General features: G+C 42.3%; 1 protein-coding gene across 1 annotated transcript; it reads right to left on the reverse strand.

Moving 5' to 3' along the window:
- LOC8082545 lies at positions 1,762-10,315 on the reverse strand. Its single transcript, XM_002448654.2, has 10 exons — positions 9,716-10,315; positions 9,488-9,634; positions 9,268-9,392; positions 5,792-6,061; positions 5,578-5,711; positions 3,432-3,549; positions 3,258-3,350; positions 3,100-3,174; positions 2,951-3,026; positions 1,762-2,356 (listed from the first exon to the last, which is right to left on the reverse strand). Exons 1-10 carry the CDS (start codon positions 10,062-10,064, stop codon positions 2,241-2,243), a joined length of 1,503 nt encoding a protein of 500 aa, XP_002448699.2. The 5' UTR covers positions 10,065-10,315; the 3' UTR covers positions 1,762-2,240.

Here is a 16,868-nt window from a genome sequence, read left to right on the forward strand (position 1 = left end):
AGATATACATACCCTAGCGCCACAGTGACGAAGATCTCCAGCGTGAGTCCCCGCGGGGCGCGGTGCAAAATGCTAACCTGGCCCCTCACCCGCCCGGATTTGCAGGGATGATTTGCGTATCTAGCTACTCAACTAAACAAAACAAATAATCACAGCTTCCACTTAAAGAAACAAATAATCACAGCTTTCTTTCCCTTAATAATGCTGATATCTTCTATAAAAAAAATAATGCTGATATCCATGTGTAGTATCCGTATGATTTTTCTGGCATGCATGTAGGATTCGTACAAACCTTCGATTTGGACTGAAAGTTATGTCCTGTTTCCAGTGACGATCTAAATTAATGTTTAGGTGTGGCTTTAAAAATTGCTACTACAACATCGAATATACAAATAAGATATATTTAGAAACGACTTTGTTAAGTCAATCACTTTGAAAATTGTTTTTTTACGGTTGTCCAAAAATGCTTTTAATATTTGAAAATCATTCTAAAATAAAACATTTTCATATGCCACGATAAAGTTGCAGCTATCGCAAGATTTAATTTTCAACATCTGTCACATAAGTATGTCCATAAGAATTAGAACCCATTACATCCACTGCACATACATTTTCTTTATAAAACTAAGGATAAGGTATTGTCCTTTTGTATTAACATATACATACCATTTTTTTGCTCCTAAATAATCTCAAATGGAGAACTTTTCATCTACAAAGGTTTAGGTCACGTTGAGTACTACAACTATGATATAGGGTTTGTCTTCATCCAAGATCAATTGGAAAAAATAAAAAATAACATTTCAAAACCTAAGAAATCATATTTCTAGATGTCATTCTCTTGAGCTGATTGCTCTGAAAATGGATATATTTCTCTGTAAACGTTTTCCTTATAGAATCATTTTAAAATATATTTCCAAGGACGTTTAACTATAGTATTTCTATATATATATATATATATATATATATATATATATATATTACTTCTTGAGAAGTGAGAATGATATTTATGTTGGGATAGAAGGGGCAGTAACCGAGGGCGTCTTAGAGTCCGGCCGTAATATGTAATATGTAAACAAATATATCTATATCTGACAATCATATTGTAATATTTTATACTCCCTCTGTTCTCAAATATAATATATTGTGACTTCTAAAATTTGTGTTGAGCAAATGGTGTCATGACTAGATTTGACAAAGTTTGTTGAAAAAAGAAACCATAATTTGAGAATAAACACCCTAATTAGGTTTAGGCTTTGAGATTTATTTTTTTTAGATTTTAATAATGTATCACTTTCGTTTTTATTTGACAAACATTGTCCAATCATAGAGTAATTAGGCTTAAAAGATTCGTCTCGCGATTTACAGACAAACTGTGCAATTAGTTTTTGTTTCAATTTATATTTAATGCTCCATGCATGTGCAACAAGATTCGATGTAACGGAGAATTTTTTTAAAAAAATTGGTTTTTGGGATAAACTAAACAAGACCTTAATCTATGGACACATACATCATTTGAGAATTCCCTTAAGCTGTCTTTAAATTTTTGGAATGCACTGTAGGGAGTAAGTTTTTTGGAATGCACTGTAGGGAGTAAGTTTCTAACTTTGCATTGGCCACTCTTAACGTGCATTGAGAACTATCATAATAATATCATAATAAGGTTAACCTAATAAATAACCGGTGCACAATATGCTTGCACGTTGCAGCAGAAAGTGGCCAAAACTATCCATGTTCAACCTAATAAATAACCAGTGCACAATATACTTGAACGTTGCATTAGAAGGTGGCAACACTGGCCCAAATTCTATACAAGACGCGGCAAAGCCACCCTGTTACTGTAGTATTTTTGCTGTAAAGCACCGCATTAGCAGCTCAAAACCTTCAAGAGAGGAGAACCGACAACAATTGTACAGGTTAAATATCCCCGGTGGCCGGCACAGAAGCTGCCCGTACAGGTTAGATCCTAACGCGTTATAACAGGAACGTACAAAAGTGCACAGTATATTTTGTCCTCGGTAAAGATGGCAACTACCAGAGGCCAAATAGGCGTGCGATCAAAGACGAGACAGGTGAGAACTTTTCTTGTGCGATGCGCCGCCACAACGACGGAGAAAAAGGACATCTGAATACAAAAAATCTACGGCTACTATACTAGTACTAGTACCTAACTACCAGTAACCAGAACTATATTTCTGTGCGCCACGGCCTAGCTTCCACCTTGCCCAGGACTCCACTTTTTCTCACTTCTTACGAGGGCGTAAGACCCTTCCAGATGGCATCGGTACAGTAGTAGTTTTCTTGCGCTTGATGCCAGGTGATGTCTTCTCAGTTACTTGCACCTTCACCCTCTCCTTTACTGCAGTGGTGAAATCAATACCATCCCCATAAGAAATGTTAACAACAGAAGTGTAGTCAATGAGCTAGAGCTGTGAACCAAGTTTAAACTGCAACCAATGTATTGCTGTTATTGCATAACTCATTCTTATAGAAACATAGAATTACTAGTACTATATTCATTCTGAACTTGAATCAAATATACAAGAATATACAAGAAATCCAGAAACAACTAGCTCTTTGAAAAGGCACATGCACATCATGGATCCCTTTTTTTTATTTGGATGGAAGCCACTAAGGTTGAGAACAGAGCCAATTCAGATGCTACATCTGGCTAAATACTATTTGTATGTGTACGCGTATTGCCTCTTCCTTTGCTTAGTGCACTAGCACTGGAGCGCCATTGTTGATGCGCTTTGTCAAATCTCTATAGCTACTTGCCTTAAAAATACTCTTCTTACTAGCCTCAAAGAGCACATGCTTCTAACAATCATGTGAATCAATCAAAGTACATTCTAACAACTATGGAATTACCATTAAGATAAGGTTACTATCATGTTAAGCGTAATCAAAGAAAATAAGAAATACATATTAGCTTTCACCTCAAACTTTTTACCTGCTGTAAGGCAATAAAATCCTAGAGGCAGGCTTAGAGTGTGCTCCTGGCACTTGATGGGGTCATAAACCTTTAACTGAAACATCATATCACAATTGTTAACCTTTCTTAAGTTCACATTCTGATATTGCATATAACTTCAAATATACCTTCAGAACAATCTTGGATGATTTATTTTTCCTCTCCAGAAACTTCCAGCCAAGAGAAAGCAAATACTCCTCCAACTGGGAACAGATTTTGAACACAATAAGAACAGATATATTTTCAAGTATATATAACAAAACTAGATATATTCTCAGTTTTTCACCTCTGGCATAGTCTTAGAGCACACCCCGTTAACTGAAACAATCACATCCCCACGCCTAATCCCAATAATTTCTGCAGTGGAGTTGATTGCTACCTAAAAAAATAAAATGAGTTACAATATCGACAACGCATATAGTTGAATAGATTGCATACAAGTTATTGAATAGATTCATACCTCATCGACGATGTAACCACTATCAATATTATGTTGATACAAGATTTCTTCCCTCTTATGCATGTCCAGAAACTGCACCGCTCTCAGACACAAATGATGTTCTGGACGAGCTATACAACTAAAAACAGTTCACATTTAATCAATAATCAAATATAGAATTAAACTATATATCTATTAAAATTCTATACATGCCATTTTTAACAGCAAAGATAACTTAAATAGGAGTAAAAATTTCATCAACAAAATTGTTGACTAATATGTCGTTACTCATATTTCCATGAACCCCTTATATTGCTAATTTACTCTTTGCTTGATTAATTCAGCCCTCATCTAATCTCTACTATGTGAATTCTACGCCAAACCACAGGCATCAGATAGGGCCAAGTTGCCATTAGCCCGCTAACCATTAGATCTAACAAAATGCGATATGGACCATTCGATCAGACTGTAATTGGTTTTCACCCATGAAGCCACGAACTTGCTCGGCAAACAACTCATTCCCTTGGCAGCGTGTCTCCTGTCTCCATCCTCCTGCTGTCCTCAGCCATCCCCGCATGCACAGCCAGAGCAGGCTACGACAGCAGCACTGGCACACAGTGGGTCATCGACACCGGCCCGCCGCAATGGCCTAGGATGGTGTACCATGCCACCCCCCCCCCCCCTCCCCTGGCCCCGAACTCACCTCCCCTTCCATCGCCGCTGCCCCTCATCGGCACCCTCAACAGCAACATGGTGTTGCCACCAGAGACGTCAAGTTCAGCAGCCAGTGCAGCGAGCGCAAAGTTCTCCACATGGGCACCGTTAGCCAGCACCTCTGTTTTCCTGCTTGATTGTGTGCTTTTCATTATTTAAAAGTGACTTCTTCCTGATAAGTAACAATCTTATCCTATTTCCACAAACCTCACTTCAGGGACAGGTAAAGAAAGTGTGCAATAACAGAACCATGTGGGAGTGCAAAATTGAAGTATCCTTGCTCTGTCTTAAAATGTATCCTAGTGTCCTGGTTATCATATTCCCTAGCTTGACACAACTTAAAATTTCAAGTGTCAAAAGAGTTGCTCACTGCTTTGAATAATTGAATCTATGAATATTAGCAGCAACTTGACCTTATTTAACTACTGCTTGACAAACACTGTGCAATGTCCTCTATAGGTAGGGAAGATAATTATATTAGTTCTCGTATAGTCAATGCTCTGCAGGCTGCAATGCTTATGTTTGCCAATAACAAGGTAAAGTAAATGTGGCGTATTTTAGTTTGAATGCGCAATTCTAAAGTTTTGATTATGATATAATCTGAAACTCTGAACTTCGTTGCTGAAATTGGTGGCCTGCTGATGCTCCATCATGGGCCGTTCCATGAAGCGGCTCAGGTACCCGATGGCGAACGCCAAGTCCGGCCAGGTGTGCACGAGGTACCGCAGGCTGCCGATGAGCCGCCGGTACTGCGTAGGATCCACCTCCTCCGCTGTGCTCTCACGGCTGAGCTTCAGCTTCTCTTCTATCAGTGTGGCGGCTGGGTTACAGTCCTCCATCTTCCCCAGCTGGAGGATGCGCTGCGCGTAGTGAGCTTGGTGGAGGGTGATGCCCTTGGCATCTGTAGAAGCAGAGGAGGCCGAGGTCACTCATCTCGAACTGATCGTAGAACGCGTTGTAGAGCAGCGGCCGCGATCACCGCGGCTGCTACCTCGGCCACGGCGAGACAAGCCCCATGGCTGCCGGGATCGATGGCCTTGCCGTCGCTCTTCAGCAAGCTCTCGCTCTTGCTCCCGGCGGCTGCGGCGGCCAGATGCGCTCTCTCATCGGAGTTGGAAGACATGGTGGTGGCGGAGGCTGGGAAGGGGCTTTGCTAACCCTAGGCTTCGGATACCGATCGTTGCCCAAACATCACAAGCAAAGGTAGAGATGAATCCTAGAGGTCAGCTTGATCTATGGGCTACTTGGATTGAATCTGAAAGTTGCAAAGCCTGAATTTACAAAGAAATGACTGCTGCTTATATAGAGCAGAGCCTCTACCAACTACTCAACATATTCTTTCATAAAGCAAGATGATTAGACTACTTGATTGCCAACGCTTCTCATTATCAACTTGAATGAGAGCCAAAGAACCTCTAGTGCATAAAGGTAAAGTTGCACGAAAGTAAAATACCTGAAGTTCCTTTCCATTTCAACTAATTTTCTGATAATAGAGCTTGGAAGAACGGCAGTTTTTGACCAATCAACAAAAAAAGCCAATCCAGCAATATCACCATCTCGATCAATTACTAATCCAAATGTGCTAACCTGCATTAAACATGTACAAATAATTTAATAGAGCAATAAAGTAAGATGCAACATTTGAATACACGCAATTTAGTTAATACCTCAGGAAGCACACAGCTCACATACAAATAATAATTGCGGTCCACACAAGTTTCATTATAACACATGACCCTCCCTGACGTCGTCAATAGCGAAGAATCTTCATCTCTCGCCATTACAAATACCTTGTCTCCGTAATCTGGACTTGACACAAAAGAAGGGCATCGCAATGGCATATCAACTGAGATCTCCAAAACAGCAATGCCATAGTAGCGATCAAAAAACAAAAGCTCTCCATTCTTAATTGTCATATTTGGCAAACGAACAAGTAGCTGAAAAAAAGAGTAAGTTAGAAAGACAAATTATATGAAGCGATAAGATTACAGTTAAGACATCATTTCATCAAATAACGCATCGCATATAAACAAGGAAAAAAACCAAAAGTACTCAACCCTTGGCTCCAACGTGATCATGTTGCAAATGCATGAAATGTTCCACATTTTTAAGTATGTGATCATATTGCATTGGTGTTATGATGAGTGACATACAGGCACGCTGCTATGGATGGTTTTTGGATAAATCGACTGTGGTGTAGACTGTTTTGGAGGAAAAAATACAAAGCTAACTGCTAAGATGTGAAACTGTATTTGCTTGGCTAAGTAACGTCATTTTAGGCTATCCTAAAAATCAGTCATTTATATCAAATTCTAAACATGTACTGGAGGTCTGTTGTTTTCGTGCACTCTTTGTAAAGTTTTGAAGTGTAGTTAAATAGTACTCTTCCAAATTTTAAATCTTTTAGGCTTTTATAGATACAAAGCTAAGCTTTTACTTTGTATCTAGACATAATGTATATCTAAGTGTAATACGAAATGATATGTACCTAGAAAAGTCAAAACGATTTACAATTTGGGACAGGGAATAGCAATCTTCTAATTTATTCAGTTGTCCAGCAAAGCACAGGATGGAAAAGCAGCAGCAAACAAGAACAGCGAAAAGTACCTTAGTTTGACTGCTCTAAACTTTGTTGATTTCTTAAGATCCAAACCAGAACTCAGTCAATTTTATTATTTTGATATTGGGGTTAATTTGAGGGCCAAGGAACCCCTAATGCAAAAGGTAAATGTGCAGAAAAGTAAGATATACTCCCTCCGTCCACAAATAATTGCACATTTCGTTTCCCGATGAGTTAAACCTTTTAAAGTTTGACCAAATATATACAAAAATATACTAATATTTATCATATGTAAAATGTAACATTAGATTGAGCATGAAATATATTTTTATAATATACTTATTTGCAGATACTGTGAGTGATAATCTGCTGTCCCCCTTTTCTCCTTGCCCTGCGTTTTGCAGGAACAAGTGGTCAGCTTCAGCTGCCACTGTAGAAGTATGGCAATAGGCCATTCAGTCATCCATAGTTGGTAGAAGTACACCAGCTAGAGTAGAGGGCTGGTATAGGCAGGTACTAAAGTACTTGATTGTTAGAGTATGTGTAATGCATGCCCATGTGGCTAGGCCCATGAGGCCCATGTATCCCTAACTATATCGCCACCCTGGTTAGGGTTGGCCCAAGTAATGAAACCCTAATTCTAACATGGTATCAGCTAGGGCTCTTCTCCCTCCTCCAGCCCCAGCCGCCGCCTGCCTCTAGCCGGCCGGCCGGCACGCCGCCAGCCATGGCTGGCCGCCCTCCTCATCCTCCTCCCTCCTCTGCTTATCTCCATTCTTTCCCTCCCCTTCCCACCTCTTCCTGGGCCCAGATAACTGCTGCCGCCGCCCATCCACCCGCGCCTGAAGCACGCTCTGTACACCCGACGACGGGGAAGGAGCACCTCAGCGTCGTGGTGTACGTCGACGACCTCATCATCATGGGCGCACGCGCGAGTGACATCGCGACCTTCAAGGAGGAGATGGCGGTACGTTTCAAGATGAGCGACCTCAGCGCTCTCCTACTACCTCGGGATCGAGGTAAGGCAAGGGGAGGATGCCATCAGGCTTGGGCAAAAGGCAACGCGCATACGCGATGAAGCTGCTTGAGCGGGCCGGGATGGTGGGCTGCAAGACGGTGGCCACGCCGATGGAGGAGCGGGTCAAGCTCTCCAAGGCAAGCACAGCAGCGAAGGTGGATGCCACACTCTACCAGAGCATCATCAGCGGGCTGCGGTGGCTCACACATACACGGCCGGACATCGCGTTCGCTGTCGGGTATGTGAGCAGGTTCATGGAGGACCCCTGTGAAGACCATTGGATGGCGGTAAAGCGTCTTCTACGCTACGTCTCCGGCATGGCGGAGCTGGGGTTGGCCTACCCCAAGCGCGGCAGGCTTTGGCTGACTGTGTTCAGTGAGGCCCCGCCCAAGGATGCGGATAGCGCGCTAGAGCTCACGGCGTTCAGTGATGCAGACATGGCGGGCGACGTGGATGGGTGGCGGAGCACCTCCGGCGTACTTGTCTTCCTGGGAGCGGCGTCGATTGCTTGGCAGTCATTGTGGCCCTGTCCACCTGTGAAGCGGAGTACGTGGCTGCGGCCACGGCGGCATGCCAAGTGGTGTGGCTGCGGTGGCTATTGACAGAGCTCACCGGAGCTCGAGCTCTGCCACCGGCGTTGAAGGTTGACAACCAACCAGCCATTGCATTGGCCAGAATCTGGTGCTCCATGATCGCAGCAAACACATCGACGTGAAGTTTCATTTCCTTCGGGATTGCGTCGATGGAGGCCAGATTGTCATTGAGTTCGTCAACACCAATTGGCAACTTGCTGACATCCTCACCAAATCCCTTGGCAGGCTTCGGTTCATGGAGCTGAGGGGGCTGATGGGCATGGTGGAGATCAAGGACTGACAGGCAGGATTAGGGGAAGATTGTGAGCGATAATCTGCTGTCCCCCTTTTCTCCTTGCCCTGCGTTTTGCAGGAACAAGTGGTCAGCTTCAGCTGCCACTGTAAAAGTATGGCAATAGGCCATTGGGTCATCCATAGTTGGTAGAAGTACACCAGCTAGAGTAGAGGGCTGGTATAGGCAGGTACTAAAGTACTTGATGGCTGATATAAGCCATGTAGAGTAGTTGTATGGAGTGGTGTAGTCACCATGCAAGTAGTGTACCAGCAGGTACATGTTTTGTGTATATATACTCTGCCTATGCAATCAGAAAAGGCAGTTCATTGCCACCATTTGCAGTGTCCAGTCTTCAGCCAACGCTGAAGACAGTTGTGTGCTGCGTGTGTGCTGAAGTGAGCTCTGCTCATCTTCTACCTTGGGACAGGGGAGAAGGAGAGCCGAGGGGAGCAAGTGCTGCTCACCTCGGGCAAGTGCTGGGCCAACAGATACAAATACTGATATTATTTGATATATTTCTAGTCAAACTTAAAAAAAGTTTGACTCCTCAGGAAGCGAGATGTGCATTTATTTGTGGACGGAGGGAGTATGTGCTAGCTTAATACTGTCAGGCAGGTTATGATGACTAGCATGTTTGCAGGCCTAATAATAGCAAACAAGTAGATGAACCAAAAGTGCATATCAGTGACTTTGTGTACCTTGCGATTGAGCAATTTCCCTTCAAAATCACAGACAGTATCAGAAGTGGTCAGTATCCTAGCATGCTCATCAGACTCAGATGGACCAATGACGACTCCAGTAAACTCCCATACTGGCACCCCATCTGAAAACAGGAGCAACTGATGTCAAGATTAGCTATGAGGGAATTATTGTGTAACCTATAATAATCTAACTGCAAGATCGGAATAATGAATTTACCATCTCCAACCCGGGTAGAGGAAATGCTGACAATCGAGCTAGATAGCCTAAAAAGCATCTCCCTTTGCCTCATGGAGATCACCTCACTGGAAGAAGGCGTCTCCCTCCCCTTTGTCTCCCTCAAGATAGGAGGATTGGAGACAGGATCTGAACAGAGAGACCACACCCAAAATAAGAGTTAGCAGGGGAAAACCTTCATTGGAGGAGTAAGTAATAATGAAAAACAACCGTTGGCAGCCTTCTCGTAAGCCACTCTAGTAGCCTCGTGCCACTCTGCGATGTCTTGCCGGCTTCGACCCTTGGGGAAACTGGGGCATCTATGAGGGAGAGGACGGCTGCTCGCGATGAGGGGGAGGGCATCATCTGTCCACTCCTCGTCCTCCGCCTCTTCTGTGATGGTCGCGCTCGTCTGCTCGGCAGTGACGGACTGGGTCTCCACTAGTCTCCCGCCCGCCTCCCACAACCATGTTGTCTTGCTCTTGCCGTTCGTCGTCTCCACCGCCACAGCCGAAGAGGGCTCCCCGGCATGTCTGCTCTCCGTTCTCCTCCTCCTCGGCACCGGCGTGTCGCGATCCATCTCAAGCGCAGCCGACAAACGCGTCGCCGGTGAGAGGGATCTAGGGATTGGAAACTGGGGTTTGGGAACGAACGAAATCTGACAGTTTGAGCCTCAGCGCAGCCGACAAATGCGTCGCCGGTGAGAGGGATCTAGGGATTGGAAACTGGGGTTTGGGAACGAACGAAATCGGGCAGTTTGAGCCTCCGAGGGCGCCGCCGGGCTCGAAGCCTCGAACGGAACCGCGACTTATCACGTGGGCGACGTCGGCGTGCAATCAGGCCATCATCCATTCATCCTACCGTCCGCAGGGCGCTCCCCATCCACATCCAACGACAACAACTTTTTTTTTTTTTTTTGAGGAAGACAACAACTGTGTCATGTGCTCCACCCTTCCAAGTAATAGGCCTTGGCCCAACAAGAGACTTGTTGCAGAATGCAGAAAAGGGTGTCATGTGGCCCAACAACTTCTTTTTTTATTTGGGTTGTGTGTGTGGTAACGAAAAATTAATAATTAATGTCATGATAATTTGAGAATGAATATGTGTTACATTATACTCCCTCCGTCCTAGTATATAAGGCATAACCTTTTTTTTATTCATGTCCTATGATATAAGTCATGCTCTCTCACAAACACAAATATATAGTAGTATAAGTGTTGTGAGAGAGAATTAAATATGTTTTTAGTCTTTGAACCAGAGATGGTTACGCCTTATATATAATAGGACGGAAGGAATATATATTACTAAATAAAAATACCCAGTAGTTCAAGCAGCGGCATTCTTCCATGCCATGTTTTTTCCTCATACATACATTGGAAATAACGATTGACTCTTCTTACCGTTTGAAGTGTGTTATATTATTATTAAAAATACCCTGATAATTCAAGCAATTGCATTTTTTTCATCCCAAAGTTTTTTCTTTCAACAGATCGTGGTTGTGCGACAATCATTATACTAATTCGCCAGATGGATCAGATTTGGGTCATTTGGTGTTAAGAGGTTCTCAAATGTTGTAGAACCACCATTATTATAATAACTATTATATTGTCCATGCCAATGTTAAGTCAAAAGTTAATGAGATATTTACCTATATGGCCTCAGAAAAAATGCATCTTTCTTACATGAACCTTTTTATTTTGAACTTACTCATATGACCCCAAACAATATTTTCTTCCTTCTATGGCCTTTCGTCCATTTTTTGGCACTTGATGGTGTTAAATCAATGTTATAATGACCACTTTACCCCTAACAAAAAAATGCAAAATTTTATTTGTCTGCCGTATATTTTAAAACTTATTTGTCTAATATTACTACAAACTTACTTGTATATTTTCAAACTTATTTGTGTAATATTACTATAAATTTACCTATACATTTTAAAATTTATTTGTGTAATAGTACTCCAAATGTATACTAGACAAATAAACTCTGGATTTGTTTGTCAGGGGCAAATGGTCATTTTATCCTTGACTTAACACCGTTAGGTGCAAAAAATAGATAGAAAGCCAAAGAAAGAAGATAATTTTATTTTAAAGCCATACAGGTAAGGTCAAAATAAAAGAGGTCATATAAAGAAGATGTATTTTTTCAGGGACATAAAGTTAAATGGCTAAAAGTTAATTCTAGAACAATAATGATCTCACGCCATGCTAACGTCAGTAGTGTGCCATGATAAGGTTGAAACAACTTCGTTTTAGCCTAATCATAGCATCTTTGGTCATTGGTCAATGCCATGGTCAACAGAAGCGTGGCATTAGGCCCTAATCATTGCAGGGTTTTTTTTTTGTAACATATCACTACAGTTCACAAACTAAAAGACATTAAATAAGTTAACAGGCAGTTATTATAACCCCTCAGAGATCCAATTTAAATCACACCACAGCTGAATTAAACAATTATTACAGATGGAGCTCCATTCCAAATCAAATCACAGAGGTTACGTTCATAGGAGACACTTGCAGCAAAAGAAGAGCTGATGTTTACATTGTTAAACGGCACTTCCTATCGGTAGGTCTTGAAATCCTCATGGGGACAATAACTACATCTATATAATCATATTAAACTAACATGAGTACATGACCAAAACAAGAAATATCTTTATAATACGTAGTCACATAAGCAACACTGCAACAGCAAGCCAGAATTTTTTTGGCATAAGTAATCTGACGGTAATTCTAGATTGGCATACTACAGATCACATGACAGTGTAAATTTGTAAAGATACTTGCCTAGAGCAGATTAGGACTGTAGTGAAATTTGATTAGTTTCTTTGTGCTCGGATCAAATTCAAAGAAACCCCTTTTCACTTCTTTTTTGTTTTTTTTTCTGTGGATGATGAGGCAAGATGGAAAAATAGCACATAAGTTACAAGTCTTCGAGGTTCTATATGTATTGACAGTTTAGCTTGAGTTTCCCATAGGTATATATAACTACAAGTGGTGCTTACTAGATTTAAGGGGCTTTGAAGTTTGAAAAAAAATATGCTAATGAATTATAGCTCACTTAAATGCCTATTTGGTCAATGTCTTGATCAACTAATGTTGTTTTCACCGATCCTCTAAAACTGGCTTCATGGATGTAGATTGCGAAGTGATGTAAAAATTGGTAGAGATTTTTTATCGCGTATGTTAGGTTGATCTCACCTTATATCTTAAACTTTAGATTTATCTGTTTTCCTATTCCATCACAGGTTTGTTCACAGAGCACGCTTCATCGTCACGGTCAATCACCGATAGATTTAACAACTACAATACACATCTCTGTTCTGAAATAGATTCTTTAACTATGGAACCTTATTGTCTAAAAATCATAGGTCTTCCCATAAACCCATGTCGAGTGTGTGTTCTCTAAACACTCTGGGTGGTAGTCTTTGGTAAGTGGATCTGTGAGCACTTGCTCAATACTTTTAATATGATTCCGGACTATCTCCTTCACAATGTATAACTTAGTGTCAATGTGTTTGGTAGCACACTTGACCCATCGTCAAATGAGTCAAATACTTAAATGATTATTGCTGATGTATACCATTATCAATTTTGGATGTTAGTTCTCTTAACCATTTTGTCTGTCCTTTAAGCATCATAACAAGCTAAGTATGGGTATGCATAACAATGGTACCAAAGCTAGGTTTTTACCCTAGCGTGTGATCTAGAGAGAGAGAGAGATGGTGATACACAAACCGTTGTTGGAGGGAAGTGCAGGCACGGTGGAGTTGGATCCCAAGGCTGCCATGCCATGGGTGGTGAAGATCTGTGCTAGGGCAAAGATGGTTGAAGAAGAATGGACGATGAAGAGCAGTGGAGGAGCTTCCCATCACTTGGTTGTGCCCCTACTCGAGATTGGTTTTAGGGTTGTGTTGGGGGGAGTGGCGGCTCACGGTCAACCTCATATTGAGAGCCGTCAACCCCCACCTCTTTTATAGTGAAGGATGACACGGGCCCTCTAGCCATAGATGGGTTGGACACCCGCGATCAGGGCACGAGTCAAGACCTAATTAGGTTGTTGGGCCTTCAAGGAGTGCACCGACCAACGAGCACTTGGTGCTCGGGGACTGGTCGTCAGATTTGTTGAGACTGCTCCGACCACCGAGCGCTTGATGCTCGGGGACTGGTCGTTTAGTTTATTGGTTTGGAAATCAGCAAGCCGAACCGGACGCCGACCATTGTACACCCGGGGACTGGTTGACCAGCTCGGCGAATTGCAAACTCTATGGTAAATGAGCATGAGATGCTTGGGGACTGGATAATTTCGGTTTTTTTAGACCTTGCTACAAGGTTCATACTTCGCCTTCCAGCAAGCTCGAGGAATACATCGATACGATGCATCTAGCGATGCATCTCACATTCAAAGCAGCTTTGGAGATTCTTTTTTGGACCCTGGCACCACGTGACTACGTCACCTGCTACCAGGCTCGGGGACTAAGTGGGCACACTTCACCTTACGGTGAACTTGCTTGTCTTGTTGATGGACTGTGCTTTTCACGAAAGTAAAGTGGGCACACTTCACCAAAAAAGGAATATTTTTTCTCAAGAGCACCATGCATTCTTCGAACAATTGGCTCCTTCGACGATGAAGTTAATTGGATGCCTTTAGATTTGTTCATACTGTTGTCGCAACTATTTGGGGCAATTTTCATAATGATTGAAGATATTAAGTTTCATTGGTCGAAGAAGCTCAAGACGGCGTGTTACTTCACAATACATGGTGCTCGGGGACTAGCTGTGGGGATATAAACCCCTATACCCTTACGGCTAGACTTGGGCCAGGAGGCTTGGCCCATTACGAGACAAGTTCGAAGCTTGATCCGACAGCTCGGAGTTTCACGCAAGGGAATAAGACGTGGAGATCAAGCAAGATTCTAGTTGGTTAGAATAGGAATTGATACCGAACTATCTATGGCAATTGTAACCGACTAGGATTAGTTGTCAGATCTGTAACCCTGCCCTCCGGACTATATAAGGAGAGGCAAGGGACCCCCCTAGGACACATTATTCCCTCAACACAAATCAATACAACCAGACGCAGGACGTAGGTATTACGCCAACTCGGCGGCCGAACCTGGATAAAAAGCTTGTCCGTGTCTTGCGTCACCATCGAGTTCGTAGTTTGCGCACCGTCTACCGATAAACTACTACCGTGGGTATACCCCAAAGTAGACTGCCGACCAGCTTTCGTCGACAGTGGGAGATCAATCCAACATTGTCCCCCTTGATCTCAACATATACTTTAACATTTAGCTTTGACTTAAATACTTTTCACTTTACCTGTTCCATCACAAATAAGCACATAGAGTATGTATCATCGTCATGGTAAATTAAAGATAGATTAATCGCTACAATACACATCTCTAATCCAAAATAGTTACTTTAACTTTGGGCTCTTTAATTGTGCATGAATCATAGGCTTTCCCTTAAACCCCCATGAATCATAGGCTTTCCCTTAAACCCATGCCGACTACATGTTCTTTAAACATGTTAGGTGGTAAGCCTTTAGTAGTCGAATCCGCGAGCATCTTTTCAGTACTTATATGATCAAGACTTATAATTTGATCCCAGACTTTATCTTTCACAACAAGTACTTTATGTCAATGTGTTAGGCAGCACCACTTGACCTTTTGTACTGAGCGTATTGTACCGTTGTATCATTATCATAGTATAACTTTAGTGGTTTATATATGCTATCGACAACCTTCAAACCGGGTATGAACTTTTTTAACCAGTTCATGTGCCCCCGTCGCCTCATAACATTCTACAAACTCGACATATATTATGGACGATGTAGCAATGGTTTGTTTTGAGCTTTTCCATGAAATAGGTCCCCCTGCGAGAGTGAACACATATCTAGACATGGATTTTCTATCATCTCCCACATAATCAGATTTTGTGTACCCTACTATGTGCAAGGAATCTGATCTTCTATACATTAGCATGAGGCCTTTTGTGCCTTGCAAATAACGCAAGACTTTCTTTACTAATTTCTAGTGTTCTAGTCCTAGATTGCTTTGAAATCTACCAAGGCCTTGTTTAGTTCCGAAAAAATTTCGGATTTCGCTACTGTAGCACTTTCGTTTTTATTTGACAAATATTTTCTAATCATGAACTAACTAGGATCAAAAGATTCGTCTCACGATTTACAGACAAAATGTGTAATTAGTTTTTATTTTCGTCTATATTTAATGCTTCATGCATGTGCCGCAAGATTTGATGTGACGGGAAATCTTGAAAACTTTTTGGATTTCAAGGTGAACTAAACAAGGCCCAAGTAACCTAGTAACAAATGCTAGGTTAGGGCGCATACACACTTGAGCATACTATAAGCTTCCGACAGCTAAAGCATATAGAACCACTTTCATTTGATCGAGCTTGTACTGGTTCCCAGGGCATTGAAAATCCCCATCTATCGCCATTGACTGTGGGTGCAGGTGATGCACTACATTTGTGCATGCTGAATTTTTTTAGAACCTTTTCTATGTATGTCTTTTGTGACAGTCCTAATACCCATTTTCTTCTATCTCGGTGAATTTCTTTGCCCAAAATAAATGAAGCTTAACCAAGATTTTTCATATCAAACTTAAAACTTCTTTGTCTCTAGTAGTAGACTAACATCACTACTAACAAGTAAGATATCATCTACATATAGGATTAGAAAGTTGTATTTTCCATTCTTAAAATTTGCATAAACGCAATTGTCCTCAACGTTTGCTTTAAACCCAAAATTCCTTATTGTTTTGGCAAACTTCAAGTACCACTATCTAGAAGCTTGCTTTAATCGGTTTCTTTAGGTGGCATCCCATTCCTTCTTTGCCTTCCATGACAACCTTTTGGTTGTGCCATGTAAACGTTTTCCTCTAGATCCCCATTGAGGATTGTTGTATTTACATCCGTCTGATGTAACTCTAAATTATAGTGTGCCACTAAAGCCATTATGGTTTTGAAGTAATCTTTACATGAGACTAGAGACAATGTCTCATTATAGTCAATTCCTTCTCTTTGCATGAACTATTTTTGCCATAAGTCGTGCTTAATATCTTTCAATATTCCCTTGGGGGTCTAATTATAGTAAATCCCTTCTCTTCCTCCTGCTCGTTGGGCTCCTTCTCACCTCCCCCTCACTCCTCGCACCCACCAGCAGCCGCGACATGAACTCAAACATGCGGCCTCCGCTTTGCTCGTCCGGGAACGCTTCCTCCTAGCCGCGGCGGGCAAAGCCGGCGCCAGGGGCGAGGAGGCGCCGACCAGGCTCGGCGGGGAAGTGCGCTCCGTGGAGCCAGGGGCGATGGTGCAGATGGCCATGGGGCTTCGGCCGCCGCGGCGGCGGGCGACGG

This window comes from Sorghum bicolor, chromosome 6, assembly GCF_000003195.3.
Source record: "Sorghum bicolor cultivar BTx623 chromosome 6, Sorghum_bicolor_NCBIv3, whole genome shotgun sequence".
Lineage (NCBI taxonomy): Eukaryota > Viridiplantae > Streptophyta > Magnoliopsida > Poales > Poaceae > Sorghum > Sorghum bicolor.

Coding starts and splice junctions, on each gene's coding strand:
- LOC8082545 (XM_002448654.2), bottom strand. CDS start 10,064: ATGGATCGCGACACGCCGGTGCCGAGGAGGAGGAGAACGGAGAGCAGA. Junction 9,393..9,487: donor CTCTACCCGGGTTGGAGATG/GTAAATTCATTA, acceptor TCCTGTTTTCAG/ATGGGGTGCCAGTATGGGAG. Junction 6,062..9,267: donor GGAAATTGCTCAATCGCAAG/GTACACAAAGTC, acceptor TCTTTTTTTCAG/CTACTTGTTCGTTTGCCAAA.